This window comes from Fopius arisanus, unplaced genomic scaffold, assembly GCF_000806365.1.
Source record: "Fopius arisanus strain USDA-PBARC FA_bdor unplaced genomic scaffold, ASM80636v1 scaffold00071, whole genome shotgun sequence".
Taxonomy (NCBI): Eukaryota; Metazoa; Arthropoda; class Insecta; order Hymenoptera; family Braconidae; genus Fopius; species Fopius arisanus.
Genome location: NW_011887810.1, coordinates 237,298 through 254,841, shown reverse-complemented (window position 1 = coordinate 254,841; position 17,544 = coordinate 237,298). Strand labels below are relative to the sequence as shown.

Here is a 17,544-nt window from a genome sequence, read left to right as displayed (position 1 = left end):
ATTAATTATTGCTATATATATAGAATATTAATAATTATCTGCAAGCCTTCGGACAATGGCCAGTGGCAAGTGACAATTCGCGACAAATTTTATCAAAAGTAAAATGAATAGAATTGTTTTTATGAGAAATTTGAATAATAACCGGTTTTTGTATCGTTTCAGTAATTTTGAATTGAGTCGAATTGTTGAATAACGAATAGTAAGGGAACTGGAGTTTATTTCTCTATAAATCTTCTTAGCGAGGTACCACGAGATTCCAAAAAACCACGAATCCTCATAAAAATGACGCGCATTACATCCTCAAATCACGCGAGAGAAATTCGATTCCAGAATATGCATTCAGTATTTCTCCGAGTTTCTCAAGCCCCTTGAGCCAGATTTTACACTCGGCTGGTTTAAACTCCAGCATTCTCAAGATTCCCCGAGATAAATTGCATTATGGGACTTATTTGTTTGAAGTATTCCCAGCCTGTGGATTTTTTTTACTCCTATCGACCTACATTTTTACCTGAATTTCTGGATGAAAAGATAATTGAGGAGCTCCAAGTACCCAATTCTCACTACCAATCAGTCGTACAACAAATCAGTCGTGAAATCGGACTTTTTCATTAATGAGAACGAACGCGCGCTACTGCACGCTGTAATTATAAAAATGAGAGATTAAAAAAGATTAAAAATTGTTAATCTAAATAAGTGCCAAATTTAAATTAGCCGCCTCAAAGGACTGAACAAATGGGGAATAAGCGTGAGAGACTTTGGAGGTGTCGATAGTCTCGATGTTTGTCCTTTTTAGAATAAGATTAAATGAGTTTCAAATTCAAATTAGCCGCTTCAGACGACTGAACCAATGAGGAATAAGCGTGACAGACTTTCGAGATATCGATAGTCTCGATGTCTGTCCTTTTTAGAATAGGATGTTTGTCCTTTTTAGAATAAGAAAGATTAAATGAGTTTCAAATTCAAATTAGCCGCCTCAGACGACTGAACCAATGAGGAATAAGCGTGAGAGGCTTTCGAGATATCGATAGTCTCGATGTCTGTCCTTTTTAGAATAGGATAATATAAAGAGATTAAATGAGTTCCAAAGTCAAATTAGGAATAAGCGTGAGAGGCTTTCGAGATATCGATAGTCTCGATGTTTGTCCTTTTTAGAATAGAAATACTGATCTCAAGTCGGAGTTCTTCACTGAAAAATTCAAAGTCCTACGAAAAAAATCCTTGAATCTAAGCTTCTGTTCAATTCCTTATATAATTGAATTAAAGTTGATGAAAAAGAAGAACATTAAAATCAATTCAATAGCGAAGTGATAAACAAGGACAAGTGATTTTTTTTCGAGACCAATTTTTAGCCAATATTTCGGAATCAAAGAAACCTAGCGTTTTTTTTGAGATAATATTATTTGTTGAGGAACTGAGGAATTTGGGTGGCATCGGAAAATCTGAGGGGTAGAATTTATCGTCAAACGTTTGTTTAATTTAGAGTTATTGCTCTGGTTTAATTTCAATATTTACAGGTGTGCTGATCTACTCAATAATTTATCAAAGAGGTGATTAACAAGTTGGTTAACTGAATTTAACGAAAAACTAGCTAATTGCCTCGATAAAGATCTAGAGAGATTAGCGTCACCAGATTGATGGCCTTGCACAATATAAAAATGTGCCAAAACTCTTTTAACTGCTGTCCTATACAATTCATAAATTTTGGTACTCTGAAATTTTCGAAAATGTTAATGCCAAAATGTTAATACCGTTTCAAACAAATATTTTTTATAAGAAACAATTAGAGCTAGAAAAAAAGTGATTATGAAAATATAATTATCTTTCCTGAATTTCGATAAATCGGGTGAAAACTGGCCTTGAAAAAAACTGTACTTATAAAAATAATGAAAAATAATAAATATAAAAAAAATATTGATACGAGTGTCAGATGTGGTGAATACTTGAATATGCAAAATGTACTTTTGTTGGCAGGCAATATACGACATGTTGGGTGCTTGTTCGAGTAATAGGCCAGCAGACAGTGCTGAAGAGCGAGCGAAAAATATATTCGCCAAGATGGACGAGAACAACGACGGACAACTGACGCAGGACGAGTTCCTGAAGGGTTGCCTGCAGGACGAGGAGCTATCAAAAATGCTTGCCCCATAATTCAGCCCAATGGACAACCCCAACAACCACAGAAAGATAAATTATTCAGAGCCCATCGTTGTTCATTGATCGTCACCAGAGATATCAATTACCAATGACCAGAGTTTTATTTGAATGAACAGTTTGAATGTGAGAATGGTGAGCATTTCGGCAATTAAGCCATCGATCGATTTGATCCAGGTCTGAATTAATAGTCGCTCGACCAAGAGGAGAGCTCAGCCGTTGGAGGTTGGGGCATTTCAATCCCCCCAAATTCTCCCTTCAATTATTACGTCAGCAGAAATCAGTCAGACATTACTGTTTTCACCGTCTGAATGTCTCGAAAAGACATCGACGATCGAATAAAAAAAAGGGACAATTGACCTTTCAAATACTCACATGATTATAAATTCCCACTAATGAAGAGAAATTAATACTTATTAAGGAGTAAAGGCTATTCGCTGCTAATTCATATTATTGTACTCGTGTCACTGTTGCTGGAGATCGAGCCTCCGATATTATTATCAAAGTCCAGCAATCGAGTCTCGATTCCAGGGCTTCTGCTCGTTTTATCGATCGTGTTCTAGGGTTATTTTTTTTTTAATCCTTGGATTGTTCAGTTGATTATTCAGACTGGGGGTTAATCGGAGAGTTCAGTGGATTTGATTGATATTTTTCATTTGGCGATCGACAGGGGTGAGTGGCGGGGTACGAATTTATCATCGGGGAAAAGTTAACTGGAACTGGTGACATGCCTCGTATTTATTTTTCCCTCATTACTGCTATAATTCAGTAATTAACGGGGATGAATCTCATATTCCGCTGCTTTCTCCTTGTCGATCCGTTGTTAATGGAAATGCCGGGTTTAACGAGTGTTTGATAAGATTAAAAAATATATAAAAATTGTTATTCCATAGTAGTAATTGCGAGTAGAAGGATGTAAAGTGGGTACTGATTACGAGTTGAGTACATATATAACTCGATAATGGTGTGACTATGTTTTAGTGGAACGGGATATCCGGTGCGTTTAATCCTCATCTGATAGCACTATACACCCTTCTCCCCCTTTCTATCATGCCATCGGTCCAGGGTGGGTTAATCGATTGATCGGGATCAGCGCAAATGATCTGTGCCCACACTATTATTCCGAGGCGACACACCGGAAACGAATCAATTCTACTCAACAATTTGGTTATCAATTGGATTTTTAGACACGCTGAATTTTTGGGTGTTTTAATCATCTAGGTGTTTAATTAAGAGCGGGCACGGGTAAGTCGGTTCAATTAATCATCGATAAGTAACTGATAAATTAAGAGGGAACGCTGTTTCAATTATAAGGATGAGGGAGGTAAAATGGAGGAAATTTTAGTCATCAATAACTCGCGATCAGCTGAGTGAAAATCAATGATTTTTGCGTGATTTTGAAGGCGGGTTTTCGAGCTTCAAAATGCACCCTGAATCGTCTGAATCACATCGTCTGAACTGGAAATATTGATTGTCTAAGGTCCATTCGATCTCACCTGCCAGTTCGAATCCACGAAAAAGATATTGTCCAGTCGTAATTGTTGATTATCTTGGCGACGTGAGGTACCACCGGAAAATGTCAGAGGGATTTTTTGTGGGTAATTGAATTTTCGAGAAAAAGTTCCTTTGACATTTTGCCATAGCACCGAGCGTTCTCGAGATTGTCGCCAATGATGTCGACCGATCGGCTGGGCAATTTCTCTTTCTCTGAAAAGAACTTTCAACTCGCCTTCGTAGATGATAGAATTTTGACCAATTGCATGTTCTAATCTAGGATTCTCTATTAACTCGATCATACGAAATTGGCACACATTAGACTCGCGTTCCTTTTCCATTCCCCAAACGATTCTTTATAAACTCAATTACCGAAGGTAATGTTTTTCTCCCAATCAATGTCACTAAGTCACACCACTTCGATCCTCACTTCTTTGTTTCTCGGCTCATTAATACCTATTTTCGTCACGCTATTCTCCGTGCAGAGACAATTCGCCAGAACGAAAGAAGAAAAAAAAACACTCTTAAACTAGGTGGGGCACATTATTGTAGTCGTAGACATATCATTGGCTCATCCTCACGGACAAAACGCAGGACAATATGTCCAACGTCATTGTCACTTAACTCATAAATACCTAGACTAACAAAAAATCATATTAACCCCATTAGCGTACACGCTTCGAGTACTTAATATCAAGTAAAGTCAATTTTAAAGTAACTGAGGAAAATTCGAAACAACGCTTAACGTACAAAAATTGAATTCCACATGAATCAACAAATTGGACAAAACAAATTGAAAAGACTAAAATAACCGAAGGCACGAAATTCATCTGATAAAACTCGAGATAACGAACAAAAAATATTCCTCACCGAATGGAAAGTCAAGCATTGACAATCGAAATAGTAAATTTTCATAGATACGTGACGGAAATTAACGTCAAAATGGAATTCCAGATCCTTCAAACGGAAAAAAAAAGGGCGAGTCCCTCCAGAATTCCAGAACAAATTATAAGGGAGTGTGTGGAGAGGAAAAAAAATGGAGTTAGTGAGACTAGGATGAAGGAATAAGTAGGTAACAGGGGGTATGGAAGCTCCGGAGAATATTGCTGTATCGATCTGAAAACGTTACCCTGGATTTTCGACCGGAGTTACGACAGGACATTGATAAATTCAAAATCAATAGAATCCGTGTGCGCCAAAGCAGAATCCTGTTATTTTTCCTCAATTCTCTCGAAGCCATCTCAAAGACAAAGAGACACCCCCAAAACCCACAGAATTTGTGCCTCTCTTAGGATTCAAAGAAAAAGAAAATAGAGATCCCTCATGATAACACTCCAACTCTAATTTTTCCATTTCTCTTTATCATTTCTATTTCCCCTTTTTTCCACACCCTTTCACATCGTTTGCTCTTGAATTTTTTATTTTCTCTCTGAATGATCTCTAACTGAATCGTAACTCCTGGGATATTGTAGCAGATTGTGTGAGTCTGAATGCTGGAAAATAACTCGTTCCTTCGTCCAATTATGACAAACCAAGAGCTAGTCCACTCTCATCATCATCGTAACGTAAACGTTGGTAACATTATTTTATTTCTCTTCATACAATTGGAGAATGGTATTTTTAACGCTTGGATGTCAGTCGTAAAAGCCACTTTTTCTACCTTTCAGCTGAATAATCTATTTTCCAGAGCTCTCATTGTGATGATAAAAGAAAAAATAAAGAATCATTGAAGTTGTTTTAATCCCGTTGCAAGTAAGTTCAATCGTTAGTCGAATTTTAACGATAACTGTAACCAATCGAGGCATTTATTCACCGTTGCACCGTTGATTAAAGTCATTTTATATATTATATATATTATATATAACGTATATATTTATAGGGAATAGTTTACGGTATAGTTTACGATTCCGAATAATTCCATTAATGTTAGATACTACTAATCGATCGATGCATAATCGGATAAGTTTTATTTTTCATTTAACCAGAGACAATTGTCAAAAAGTGAAATTCATTAACTGTAATTAATATCAAGGTTTTGAATATTCACCATCGAACACTGCGAGAAAAAAAAATAAAGAAATAAAAAATTCTTAAGAATAGCTCTGATTATTCAGTCTCCCAGTGGATCACAATCCACGATTCCAGATAAAAGTGTAATGGAATATTAATGAAGTGAGAGAGGAAGAGAGGAAGAGAGGAAGAGAGGAAGAGAGGAAGAGATAAAGAGATAAAGAAATAAAGAAATAAAAAAATGAGAGGAAAGCCTCGAGGACGCGTTAACAATAGTTCTCCTCCATTCTTGTGATATCTGTCCCGAGAAGACGAATAACGAATGCAATAATCATCTGTAGTCGTGCGATGCGCCAGTGTTCTTATGGAAATTCTCAAGAGAGAGATGTAATGAAAATTTTGGTGCACGTATGTCTTAAAAACAATTGTCTAGTTTAGAATTCTAGAATATGTTTGTATAAGTGGTGTAGAATTGACGATTGATCGTCCATTTTAATATCGGTGAATTAAAATTGAGGAAAAATTGATGGGAGAGTTATATTGATTATGTTCGAGGACATTGTTCGTGGATAAATGCCATTGATCTGACTGGATGACGTATGTTGCCAGTATGGGCGTTACATTTAATACAAGGACTTTTTGTTTTCATCTATTATGTACTCTTTCTCTCTTACCTTTTGTCAACGACTGTAATGAACGGATTCACACTGATTATAGAGATCAATTCATTCGTTATGGGGATGTATTTCAATCGAGTCTCAGTTGAGACTCATTCAATAATCAATAGCTGCCGGACTTATTATTCTATTTGGTATCTGCTGTTGTGGAACTCAAGTTTTTCATTGAGAATTCCCACCATTTTACAGCCTATATAAATTATTTTTTCTCCCTTTGCTAAATTTCTTTATGATTCAGTAAATTTTGAGGAAATGGTAAAGCGAGATCAATCCAAATCACTTTTTTTGACGGTATTATTTTTAGATTTATCGTGTTAACTGTCGTTAGTTAATTGTTATTTGTAGCTCATGGAATTCTCCACAGAAAAGATGTTTTCGTATTTCTTCGTGAGATCAATGGTTTTCAGATTAATCTGTATTTTGAAAAATTGGAGAATTTGGAATTGGCTTGTCTTGATTTACCATTTCGCTACCGATTTTTCAGTAGAATTGTTGATTATTGTCTACAGAATTGTCAAGCAACAACAATATGGCGCTATTATGTAATGATATGAGTGTCTGAAATAATTTTTTTCATCGAGCTAAGGTACGAATATGTTTAACAGCTTCACCGCAATCATTAACAGTATTTTATTTGGAGATTATCGAATATTCAGTGGTTTATTTGAAGTGTACACATGACTGCTGGTGTGTTCAATGACCCTGCACTCGTGTATGAGAGGCTAAATGCATTAATGAGTTACCGTAATTGATGAATATTGTACACAATAACAATTATTTATCGCAGACTTTGAGTAATCAAAAATAAGAGCGAGGGAAGATTGGGAATAACAAATAAATCTCGTATTTTGTATGTGGGTCGACGATTATAAGACGAGTTACGTCAGCAATGAGCCAACCTACATTATCGTTATCATAATTATTATAAATAAATCGCACTATGCTCCAAGTAAATGATTATTATCCTTTAATCATCGAATAATGTTGGTTTATCTTTTTGTTTCAGATTTGAGTGAATGTGGAGTTGTGTGGATGTGAGATAAGTCTGTGAATATTCAAATGCTGTGATTGTTCTGGGGGTAATGAGTTAGGGGGAGGGTTTTCGTTTAATCTGAGTGACAGAGGAACGGGATCACTGGATATTTTATGATTTTGGGGAGTCTGTTGGTGGATATTCTGTATTCACGGGACTTCTCTGGTAATTGCTCGTGGAAACTTTTTGAAAATAATTTTCTTGTTCTCAGGGAGGTGCCTGGTGCATGGTGACCGGTCACACAACGTAGTCCAGCACTATATTCTTAAATTAAACATACGTTTAGATAGGTTTTTAGAAAATTGAGATATTGTGGGCATAAAGAGAAGACGTGGGTGGAAGGATTCACTGGACTGGATTGAGAGGCCGTGAGTCGAGATGGGCAAACAGAACAGTAAACTCAAGCCTGAAGTGCTTGAGGATCTGAAACAGAATACTGAATTTTCTGGTATTTATGTTTGGATGGAATGAGTTTGGGAAACGAGGCAGAATCAAGGTTCTTCAATCTTTGATTTATCTCCAAGCAATAATCCGATTTTAATGAGTTTAGGGTCATTCTCAAGCTCCCAAAAAAATCCTCCAAATGACACAACAATCGATAGTTTTTACTCTACAGATCTCGAGATATTGAGGGTTGATGAACCATTCTCCTCTAATCTCAAATCAAATGGATTCTTAAAATAAATCCATTGTTTGCACTCAAGATTTTTCATTCGAATAATTTATTACAGACGCAGAAATTCAGGAGTGGTACAAGGGATTTCTGAAGGATTGCCCGAGTGGTCATTTGAGTGTCGAGGAATTCAAGAAGATCTACGGAAATTTCTTCCCCTACGGTGATGCATCCAAGGTAAGTTGAATCAGTCAAGTAATTTTCCAATTTCCACATGGTTAATTTCACCACATGTTCACGGGATATAAAATGAATATTTTTTCCATGCCATTAGTTCGCAGAACACGTCTTCAGGACGTTCGATGCAAATGGCGATGGGACGATTGACTTCCGGGAGTTCCTGTGTGCACTGAGTGTCACATCCCGGGGTAAATTGGAACAGAAATTGAAGTGGGCCTTTAGTATGTACGATCTCGATGGAAATGGATACATTTCACGCCAGGAAATGTTGGAGATTGTCACGGTATGTGGGAACATTGTTTTAATCAATTGAATTCATCAACTCATATTGTAGTTCGATCGGAATTTGGGGGCGTTTCAATGACGAAACCGGGGATATTAATTTGTCGTTAATTTCCATTCAACCTGGAAAATCAACTAGTTTCGATGCATTCATGAACGTAATGGTTTTTCGAGCCGGTGAAAACCATTTTATTCAGTTCAATGAACAATTGAATCAAAGTCAATCAGCTGATGGTGATTTGTTCCCTAATTATGTAATTTATGTTGTGAATTTATTTCTAAAGCAAACGTAATCACCGGATAATTGTCTGATCAACAAAATGTCATTATAATTGTTCATCAGGACTGAGAATTGTAAATTATTTCAATAATTTATTTATAAATATAGCAATAGTAATAATTTGTGTTGACGATAGCAATCCCGAGTCGATGGGAATCACATCAAACTATCGATAGATTTTTGCCCGATGTTTTATTCATTGAACAAACGTAATACTATTCATACCCACATAATTGCCAATTTGCCAAAGAATTTTCCCCAACCACTAGTTTCACCATAAATAACTCGATTCCCCGGAACCACGAAAAACTCCATCAATTTTGTATGAATAAATTACACCTCAAACTTTCGGTGAAATTCTCCCTCCGCCAAACAAATTCTCAGATTGTCACAAACAATTTGCCACCCCCTACCATTCAAGTCATTTCAATTAACCAATTTATTATTTGCAGGCTATTTACAAAATGGTGGGTACAGTTATGAAGATGCCGGAGGACGAGTCGACACCGGAGAAGAGAACAGACAAAATATTTCGTCAAATGGACAAAAATAAAGACGGTAAATTGTCGCTGGAGGAGTTTATCGAGGGTGCTAAGAGCGATCCGTCAATAGTGCGACTGTTGCAGTGCGATCCAAGTGCACAGGCTCAGTGAATTTGTCTGGGCCAAATGTATGACGTACAAACGCCAATAGCGACCCAGAAAAAAACTAAATCGGGGCCCAGTCCAATAAATATCCCCTCACGATGAATTTCCCAATTCGATGTCAACAGGCTGGAGTCAATTTGAGGTTGTCGCAACGCTCCACGAGTCGGAGATCATTTTAATCACTAGTATCGACTCCTGGGGCGTCGAGAACAAGAGATATTCAGATTAAATCAGAATATCGTGTGGGTAAAGCTGGGATTAATACATTTAACGAAAATCGTTGAAGATGGCGATGAGGTATCGAAGAATATCTCGGATATCTCGGAGATCTCAATATCCTGATTAGATTTCAAGGTATTCTTCGGCCCTGGTCTGTGCTATACACAGATGGGGCTTACGAAGCCTCAGAAAAATGTGGGAATCCCCCGTTTTTTTTTTTGCCATTTTGATCTGTCGTTTTCATGTGGCGACAGCTGATTTCCACGTTTTTTCCACACGCTCTACGTCAATATTTTGTAAGTCTCCTGCATTGATGATTATCGGTTATTGGGAAATTATGAATTTTATGGTTTTTAAAGAGGATTTATGGGTTTATTGAACCGGGACCCGATAGGCTCCAGACTCACTGGGCCCAGCGCGCTTGCGCAGACCGCAAACTAGTCCGCAAGGCTAGTCCAGTTGCTCCGTCGCGTTTTTATTATTATATTAAAATTTAGGAAAGTGCGTCAAGGATCGAGGAAAAGCACGAGATAGTAATCGATGGTGGTAATTGTTCGATATTTCGAGGTGGAGGGTTGTATGATCTCGTCGGTCAAATGCTGCGAGAGTTTGATGTTTAATTTTTTAATATTTCATGGCTGAGTGGTGAAAACTTCTGCCGATGCACAAGTTGATTATCGGGAGCCTCCATGAATAAACATTATGAGGGAGTGGGGATGGGTAAAAACAGTGAGGATTCCAAGTTAAATTGAAGCGTCAGGATATTTTAACGATGAGTACGCATGGGGATAATCATTGGATTCAAGTGCGCTGTGGATTGACAAACAAAAGGGTCCGGTAAATATCGACAGGGGGTGGGCTATGCGAGAATTCAATGCTCGGCCATGTTTGTTTAAATGATTGAGGATGTGGGGGAGGTATTGGGAAAACGGTGATGCGAGATTTTTTGGTTTTGGGATATCTCTGAAGATGTGCAGGATGAGTTCTTTGGAGTTGTTTGGAGTTCTTTGGAGTTCTTTGCTATTTGTTCAATATTTTTTCAAATTAAAAACTTTTCAAGCTAGTTTTCTGATCCCTTCTGGTTTATCTTATTCTTATTTATCGATTTATTTTAGGTGTTTATCAGAAATTTACGTTCGCTTTACGAAATATTGTCACTTAATTCCCCGTGCCTGTTCCACATTCAGAGATATTTAAAACACCTCTCTTCAATCGTCGATATCTTGCAATTGGTAGAGAGAAATTTCCCGATTTTTTTTTCATCTTCAAGAGCGTTTTTGAGGTTCAAAGGAAGAATTTATTCGGTGGAATTGTACCGTTGGAGATATTGGGGATTGAAGAGGGTATTTCTCACATCGCTGTTGAATTCCTCTCTGGGCTTTCTTCTCCGGTGATTCTCCATTTTTAATGCGAAAATTCCATCCTTCTGTCCTGGTTCATTATTTTCCTCACTAATCCTCGATGATCATCCAAAAAAGCTCAAAGTTGTTGTTTTCTTTCTATTCGTAAGTTAAGGCCCTTTTATTTTAAAACCCGAATGAATAGACATTTTGCGTTAGACGCCGAGGCACTCGGCCAACTCACGTTTCAATTAATCCCGACTATGAAGAAATGTTCTGAAAATATGAAGAAATATTATGCACTATCCCGCTATTGTCGGGCAATTGTCCAAGAGTCCTTTTTAGAGATTTATTATTATTTTTCGCTGAATGAACGTGTCATTAAAATGTAAGTGTGTAAAACTGGTGATAATGTATGTACGGATGATAAATTGATGAGAATAACGATTAAAATGTTTCAACTGCAGATGGCTAGAGATTAATGATTATTGGAATAATGGGAATTGGATAATGTAAGGCTATTGAATGTTTTTTTTTTCGAAAGATGTATTTTCAAGTCATAATTTATGGTTAACCATGTGGTTACAATAATGTCTTTTAATTAATTGTTCATTGTCGCTCGAGAGTTAAATGGTACATTAAATAATTCGTATTTAATGGAAAATATTGGAGAGCATAGAACTATCGGAGGAAGGAAAATTAAACGTTCAATATAAATTTTCTAGTCTCGTTTGTCGACTAAAATTTTACGTTTCACTTTCAAGTCCTTACGAAAATTACTCTCTCGAAATGCTAACGAAAAAAAAAGCAATTATTCTCTACTATAACTAAGATGTAAATTCTCTTCGTCTTGCGCTCATTAATGTTAAGTCGTACGAATCTACTCCAGACTTTTGATCTAATTGATGATACCTAAACAATATTGAAAATTGAAACAATGAATAAACCGAGGATTGAAGTAATTTTAACAATTGAAAAAAAAAACATCAAATGTGTAACTGAGGATGAACAATTATTTCCTATCTCTCAGATGAATAATCACTCATTGAAAGATGACATTCATTTGGCGTATCTCCCAGCTAATTTAATTGTAGAAAAACTAATACGATTAACTGAATCGTTAATATCGTGCATGATTTGATACGACTCGAGCATCGACAAATTGCTAATATCGAATAAGCTCCGTTGAAGGAAACATATGAACAAATCAAACAACTTCTGGCCTTTTTGATACGCATTTGTACAGAAACTGGTCCGAGTTATTGCTGAAGGATTGAATCGTAATTAGAGATGGGGAATGAAGTGAACTCGAGAAAACCTTAACAATTTAGATCTCTCTCCAAACTCTTATTTATTTATTTCCCCCAAAAAAAGGATCAATGAACTTCGAGTATTTTTCAATATCAAACAGCACTTGGAAATGAATTATCAAAATTCTCTAAATCTTGAGTAAAATTAAACTCATTGCAAACTCGTGTTAATTGTTTATAAATCGTATAAAATAGACGTAAATGAACGGTAATAGAATTGAAAAAGATAATTACGGTAATTATCGTTAATTTATCGCCAAAGTGACAAATCGGTATCATTATCGCTCCGCATCTCTATTTGAGTAATAATCGAGAGCATTGGGGGTATCGATTAAATAGAGCAGTTGGGAAATGAAACAAATTATAACGAAAGTTTCCATCCGAAGGCTCGTGACCACATTTCCGATACACATGAACGTTCTATGGAATAGCCGATGCCTGTGCACCTCCTGACCTCCAATAATAGATGGAAAATGTATAATTGGGGCGAAAGGGGGCCGATGTGTGAAGTTATTGCTGGAATAATGGCGTTTGTCTTCTAAAGTATTTCAGTATAGAAGGAATTATTAATTCTGTCATTAGTGACCTTTTCTCCTCAGGAATTAAAGCAGAAAACAGAGTAATTAAATGAATCAGTAAGAGATTATCTATTGAGTCGGTACATACGCTTGTCACATGTATTTAAGTCGGGTCAATGTATTCAAGTCGACGATGATGATGTGATGGAGAAAGTTGTCTTGAGAATTACCACCAATTGCCACTCTAACGTCTCATTGGTCAGAGAGGGCAACATTTCAAGGGGATGAAAGGGGGAAGAAAAAGAGTGAGAAGGACTTGATGGTTGTGATAAGTTGAGAGTGGAGCACAAAATATATAATTCACCATGAATTTCATCATGAATTTCTGAAGATCTTGAGGAAGCTCCAGCCTTTGGTGGACTCCCATTATTTATCCACTCCCCAAATGAGTGTCCATTCGTCTGAATGAGCGTTGCATTAGCCTTCTCACATGTCACAACTCGAAAAATTATAAACTAAACAATGATAAATGCGCTTAATTATAGGTGTCGCGATTCAACGAAAATATGAAATGAAAATTCTTCTTGAAGTCGATTAAACCGAGATATTCATGACCTATTGTTAACTATTTGAAGTTACGAGTTTTGAAGCTTTCTTGCCGCTCGAATGAACACACAATTCACCGTCAAGAGCCCCTATTATATTTTCCGGTGTATACGAACAATGTGAAATTCCAAAATCACCCATTTTCATGCTCCAGTTATCCAGTTCTCCAGTCCCCCTCATCCCCCTCATCCTCCTCATCCCCCTGTCCTATAGATATGTTTGGTGCAAGTGCTGGGGTACGTGTGTACTCCGTATGTGAAAATGTGCGATAAAACAAGAACAAAATCATCGACTAATTGTTATAATGTGTTTTTAAACGATTTCAATTTAATAACCACTGTCCTCCGTACGATAACTTATATTTATGAGATTGGAGGGTTTAGTTGGGGAGCGATAAAACAATAATTGGAGACCTCCGATTCTTCTCAACCCTCCGATCTCCCTTATCTGTAATGAATTACTCAACAGAATCAAAAAAAAAAAAATTACGAACGTAATAGTAATAACAGAAATTCACTGAATGATTAATTAAAGAACTAGCCATTGGCCGAGGCAATATCATCTGCTTTTCGATGTTTAATTTTAATCAACGATTGTCCCCCGATTATTTCACCGATTTATTTCCATAATCTGAAATAACGAAGTTGATAATTAGATAACTGTTGAATGTTCAGCCGTGCCTATGCAAAATGAAAATTAAATATATACTCACGACGATGTGAATCCCTCTTTGTCACACTGATGGAAGATTAAATAAAAGGAAAAGGAGACACGGCAACAAGAAATGCATCAAAACTTTTTGGATCGTCTGAATAAATTGCGAGAAAAATCCGGTGACAACTTTGCTGCACGAATTCTCCCCCAAATGGCAATGAAAATTTCTTCGGGGGCGTTTAAACAATTTGTTCACTTCACTGGAATAGGATGAGACAGATTTGCGGCGATTGGGAAGATAATTATTAGTTTAATTATTGTTTAAAATTACGAGGTGGAACGCCGCCATGTTGGAAACCCCTTGCAGCAGAGGCACGCGGTATTTGAACAAAATGGCGAGACAAATAACTCCATCTTGTATTTTTGAGCATTTATATAAATTATTTATTGTTCCTTCTGTTATTAATGTTTATGCTTTTTGGTTCAATTCATGACGCAAAGTTCCCCTCGTACTGCAATATTTTTTCAGCTTGAGAAAAAAAATGTTTACCAAAATTCAGTCACTGTTAAAAATTCTTTCGATTTTCAATTGAATTCGGAATCTGCACTGAATTCCCCCTCAATTCACAATCATAAAATTAATTGATCTGGAAAAATTAACAAGATGCATTAAAATTTTTCAATTAAAATCGTTATTCGAATTATTTTCTAACAATACGAATTGACAAAATTGATCGATCCGCTTCGCAACTCAGTAACAATAATCAAATACCCATATATTTACTATAAATAGTTATTCATAGTTGTTTATTATGAATACAAACGAAGAAAAGAACCATTCGTGTATGAGTTCATTGCTACATTAAAGTGTTGACATTATACTCGTTCAAGATGCGTAATATGATTTTATTGATATCAGCGAGTAGTAACAGTTGTTCAGTCATGTTTTTATCCATAGATTTGAATTTTGTTTGTCATCAAAGAGCAGTCGTACAAACTGGGGAGAAGTTGAAGAGATGGAGCGATTTTGGAGGGACCTCAGAGGATTGGTTGATACTTTAGGCTGTAATAGGCTCGTGTGTGATAACTGTAATATCTTGGCTCTGTTCTGTAGAGAGTTATCCATCGCATATCAGCTATTTGTTTCACACTTTTGTTAACGTTCTTGGCGTCGTACATTTTGAATGCCCTTTCAGACCATTCCTCGCAATTTGGTGGATCACGCTCGATTCCTCGATTTCTTTTGTTCAGCCAATCGATTACGTCGTTGTAGTAAAATTGCCTAGATAAAATTCAATTTCAATTATTGATTAATGAACACACATGATCATTAGCAATAAATTTTATCTAATTTCCCCCTAATTTTTCAGTAAACAATGAGATAGTTTTTGAAATTTCTTTTACCAATTAAAAATTTATAATTGTTTGAATATGACAGTAATAATAAATTGATAAGTATATTTTTAATAATTAATTAAATTCGTCTTTGAGTGCTAGTAATAATTGGATTTTTTTTAGAAAAATGAGTGAAGATGAAATTTATTATGAGAGCGGTAGAAATTTGAAATACCAGACACTTTAGAAAATTTCTCATTTTCTGTGTTAGGTTTCCTTAATTTTTTAGGATCTGACATTTCCAAACAGAACTGTCAATTTTCATTGAACTTTTCCCTGAGAATAAATGCAAAACAAGAATATTCCAATGAGAACAGAAAAGAAAAACTAGGAATTTGCGCTAGGAATTTAAGAAATTACATTTACAAGAATTTCTCAACGTTAAACAAATTTGAGACAAAAAAAAATAGAATGAGGATTTTCTGTCGAGGTTTTGAATAATGACTAATATAATTTTGAGACTCTTCACCTGTAATCATAAATATAGCGATAATTGAGGAAGAGAGGTCTGACCCAGTGGAGCGTGTACTTGGGTTTAGGTGCTTTTGCAAAAATCGAGTAATCGAGTTTTGGTCGCTCCTCTTTCTTGGGAGCAGCACCACCAGGAGCTGCTGCATCGCCTTCAGGTGGTGCTTCCGTAACCGGCTCCTCAGGTACATCATCGAAATCCCACGCTGGCTCATCATCTGCCATCTTTTCTCACTCAATGTCACTCTGCAATGACGAAAAACAAATTTCCAATCACTGAAAATCCTCTTATGCAACTCACAGCAGCACTTGCGTAATCCAATTTATTTCACCGACTGGACTTCACAGACCTGAGGATGGAGCAGCTGAATGTGTCTCCCCAGGTGATGATCACCCTTGACTAGTGCTGGCCCGCCCACATGTTGCGTTTTTATCTCCACCAAATGTTTATTGCACTCCCCCTTTTTCATTGCTTGTGGAGGGGGCAATGAAAAATTACCTCACATCTCACACCCCTTCTTTTGCCATTGCCCTTTCGATCCGGCATTGAGACATCTATTTCGAGGGTATTCCATATCTCATTAGACTAATTACACCAATTAGCAGCTGTCATCAACGTATTCATTAGCCAAATTAGCCCACCAATTTTCAGAATCACCAGAAATTTATTTATTCAATTCCAGTGTTAACGAACTCTCACTGAATTTTTATACAATTGAAACAATCGTTTATATAAAGTGCATTGTAGATTTTTTTTCTCGCCTAGGACCGATTGCGTAATGTCTCGTGGTCAATTGAATTCTCTAGATGATTGAATTAATAATAGAAGTTTTAATTGTGCAATGGAAACAGTAATTTTTTCATTGGAGTTCATGAGACGATTACTTATTCAGACTAAAAATATTTATTAAGGAATACCTATTTGTGGATAATATGAATACGAATAATTGAAAAATCTGTGGAGACTTGAGAATATTTTTTAATCTGAAATCTTTTTTGTTGATAGTATTTATTTTTTTCAGTGGAGCGATGAGTGAATTACCGATTGCTATTGATAGAGATCTCGAAACCGGGTGGATGTTTCGAAAGTCAATCACAATGACATCGTGATCTGATTTACTTACTAAATAATCGAGGAATTGAGGTGGATGAAAACGTCTGGGTTTCTTATCACATTTATTCAAAATTTATGACAATTTGGGGAATACAGAAGCTGTCGGTGATTCCAATGTGGAGATCTTTATGATCTTGGCGAGAGAATCTGGCGCAGGGATGTGGAATTTATCGTGTGAATTATGGCTGAGAAGCTGTCATGAAATTTAGTCAAGAGAAGTCTGTTGTTTATCTCGAAATTCATCGTGGGGTCAATCCACTCGTTATCAAGGTAATTGTCCATTATTAATCACTCAATTATCTCATTAACAAGTGAGGGTGCGAGAATGCAAAAAAATGGAAATTTTGTTGAGAGAATTTTTCGAATCTTATCTATTTTTATTATGAAATCTGAATTAAATAAGTTGTTCCAATCATCTCTGAATGATTAATTGAAAAAAATCCCACAATCATCCCATAATTATCATCATATAATTATATTTATAATTACATAA

The 17,544-nt window shown here is 36.3% G+C and overlaps 3 protein-coding genes across 7 annotated transcripts in view; 2 read left to right on the top strand and 1 right to left on the bottom strand.

Annotated features, from left to right (window-relative positions):
- LOC105269584 (neuronal calcium sensor 2) overlaps window positions 1-7,570 on the top strand; it is a 60,831-nt gene extending 53,261 nt beyond the window's left edge. For 2 of the 3 annotated variants that reach the window (XM_011309956.1, XM_011309955.1), the window contains one exon: window positions 1,972-4,822. In XM_011309956.1, the coding sequence (XP_011308258.1) occupies window positions 1,972-2,148 (177 nt within the window). In that variant the 3' untranslated portion in view covers window positions 2,149-4,822. Of the gene's footprint in view, window positions 1-1,971; window positions 4,823-7,338 lie in introns of those variants that run through there. The other variant, XR_892456.1, reaches the window with a different exon arrangement.
- Window positions 1-13,917, top strand: part of Nca (neurocalcin homolog) — a 67,354-nt gene extending 53,437 nt beyond the window's left edge. Inside the window, exons 2-5 of the mRNA XM_011309957.1 lie at window positions 7,577-7,813; window positions 8,097-8,215; window positions 8,313-8,501; window positions 9,233-13,917. Coding sequence (XP_011308259.1) covers window positions 7,744-7,813; window positions 8,097-8,215; window positions 8,313-8,501; window positions 9,233-9,433 — 579 coding nt within the window. The 5' untranslated portion in view covers window positions 7,577-7,743 and the 3' untranslated portion in view covers window positions 9,434-13,917. The remainder of the gene's footprint in view (window positions 1-7,576; window positions 7,814-8,096; window positions 8,216-8,312; window positions 8,502-9,232) is intronic.
- Window positions 13,918-14,851: 934 nt separating this feature from the next.
- fln (flightin) lies at window positions 14,852-16,395 on the bottom strand. 3 transcript variants are annotated; one of them, XM_011309952.1, is made up of 3 exons: window positions 16,288-16,395; window positions 15,939-16,183; window positions 14,852-15,356 (listed from the first exon to the last, which is right to left on the bottom strand). In XM_011309952.1, the coding sequence occupies exons 2-3, from the start codon at window positions 16,160-16,162 to the stop codon at window positions 15,113-15,115; spliced, it is 468 nt and encodes a 155-aa protein (XP_011308254.1). In that variant the 5' UTR covers window positions 16,163-16,183; window positions 16,288-16,395; the 3' UTR covers window positions 14,852-15,112. The 3 variants fall into 3 exon arrangements, with proteins under 3 accessions (XP_011308254.1, XP_011308255.1, XP_011308256.1); XM_011309953.1 differs by having other exon boundaries at window positions 16,239-16,338; XM_011309954.1 differs by having other exon boundaries at window positions 16,247-16,338.
- Between the last annotated feature and the right edge of the window lie 1,149 nt (window positions 16,396-17,544).

Bases quoted from the DNA above. Each gene is read 5' to 3' on its own strand.
- fln (XM_011309952.1), bottom strand. From the start codon at position 16,162: ATGGCAGATGATGAGCCAGCGTGGGATTTCGATGATGTACCTGAGGAG. The intron at 15,357-15,938 runs GTGAAGAGTCTC...AATTTTATCTAG, and splicing joins CGCTATATTTATGATTACAG to GCAATTTTACTACAACGACG.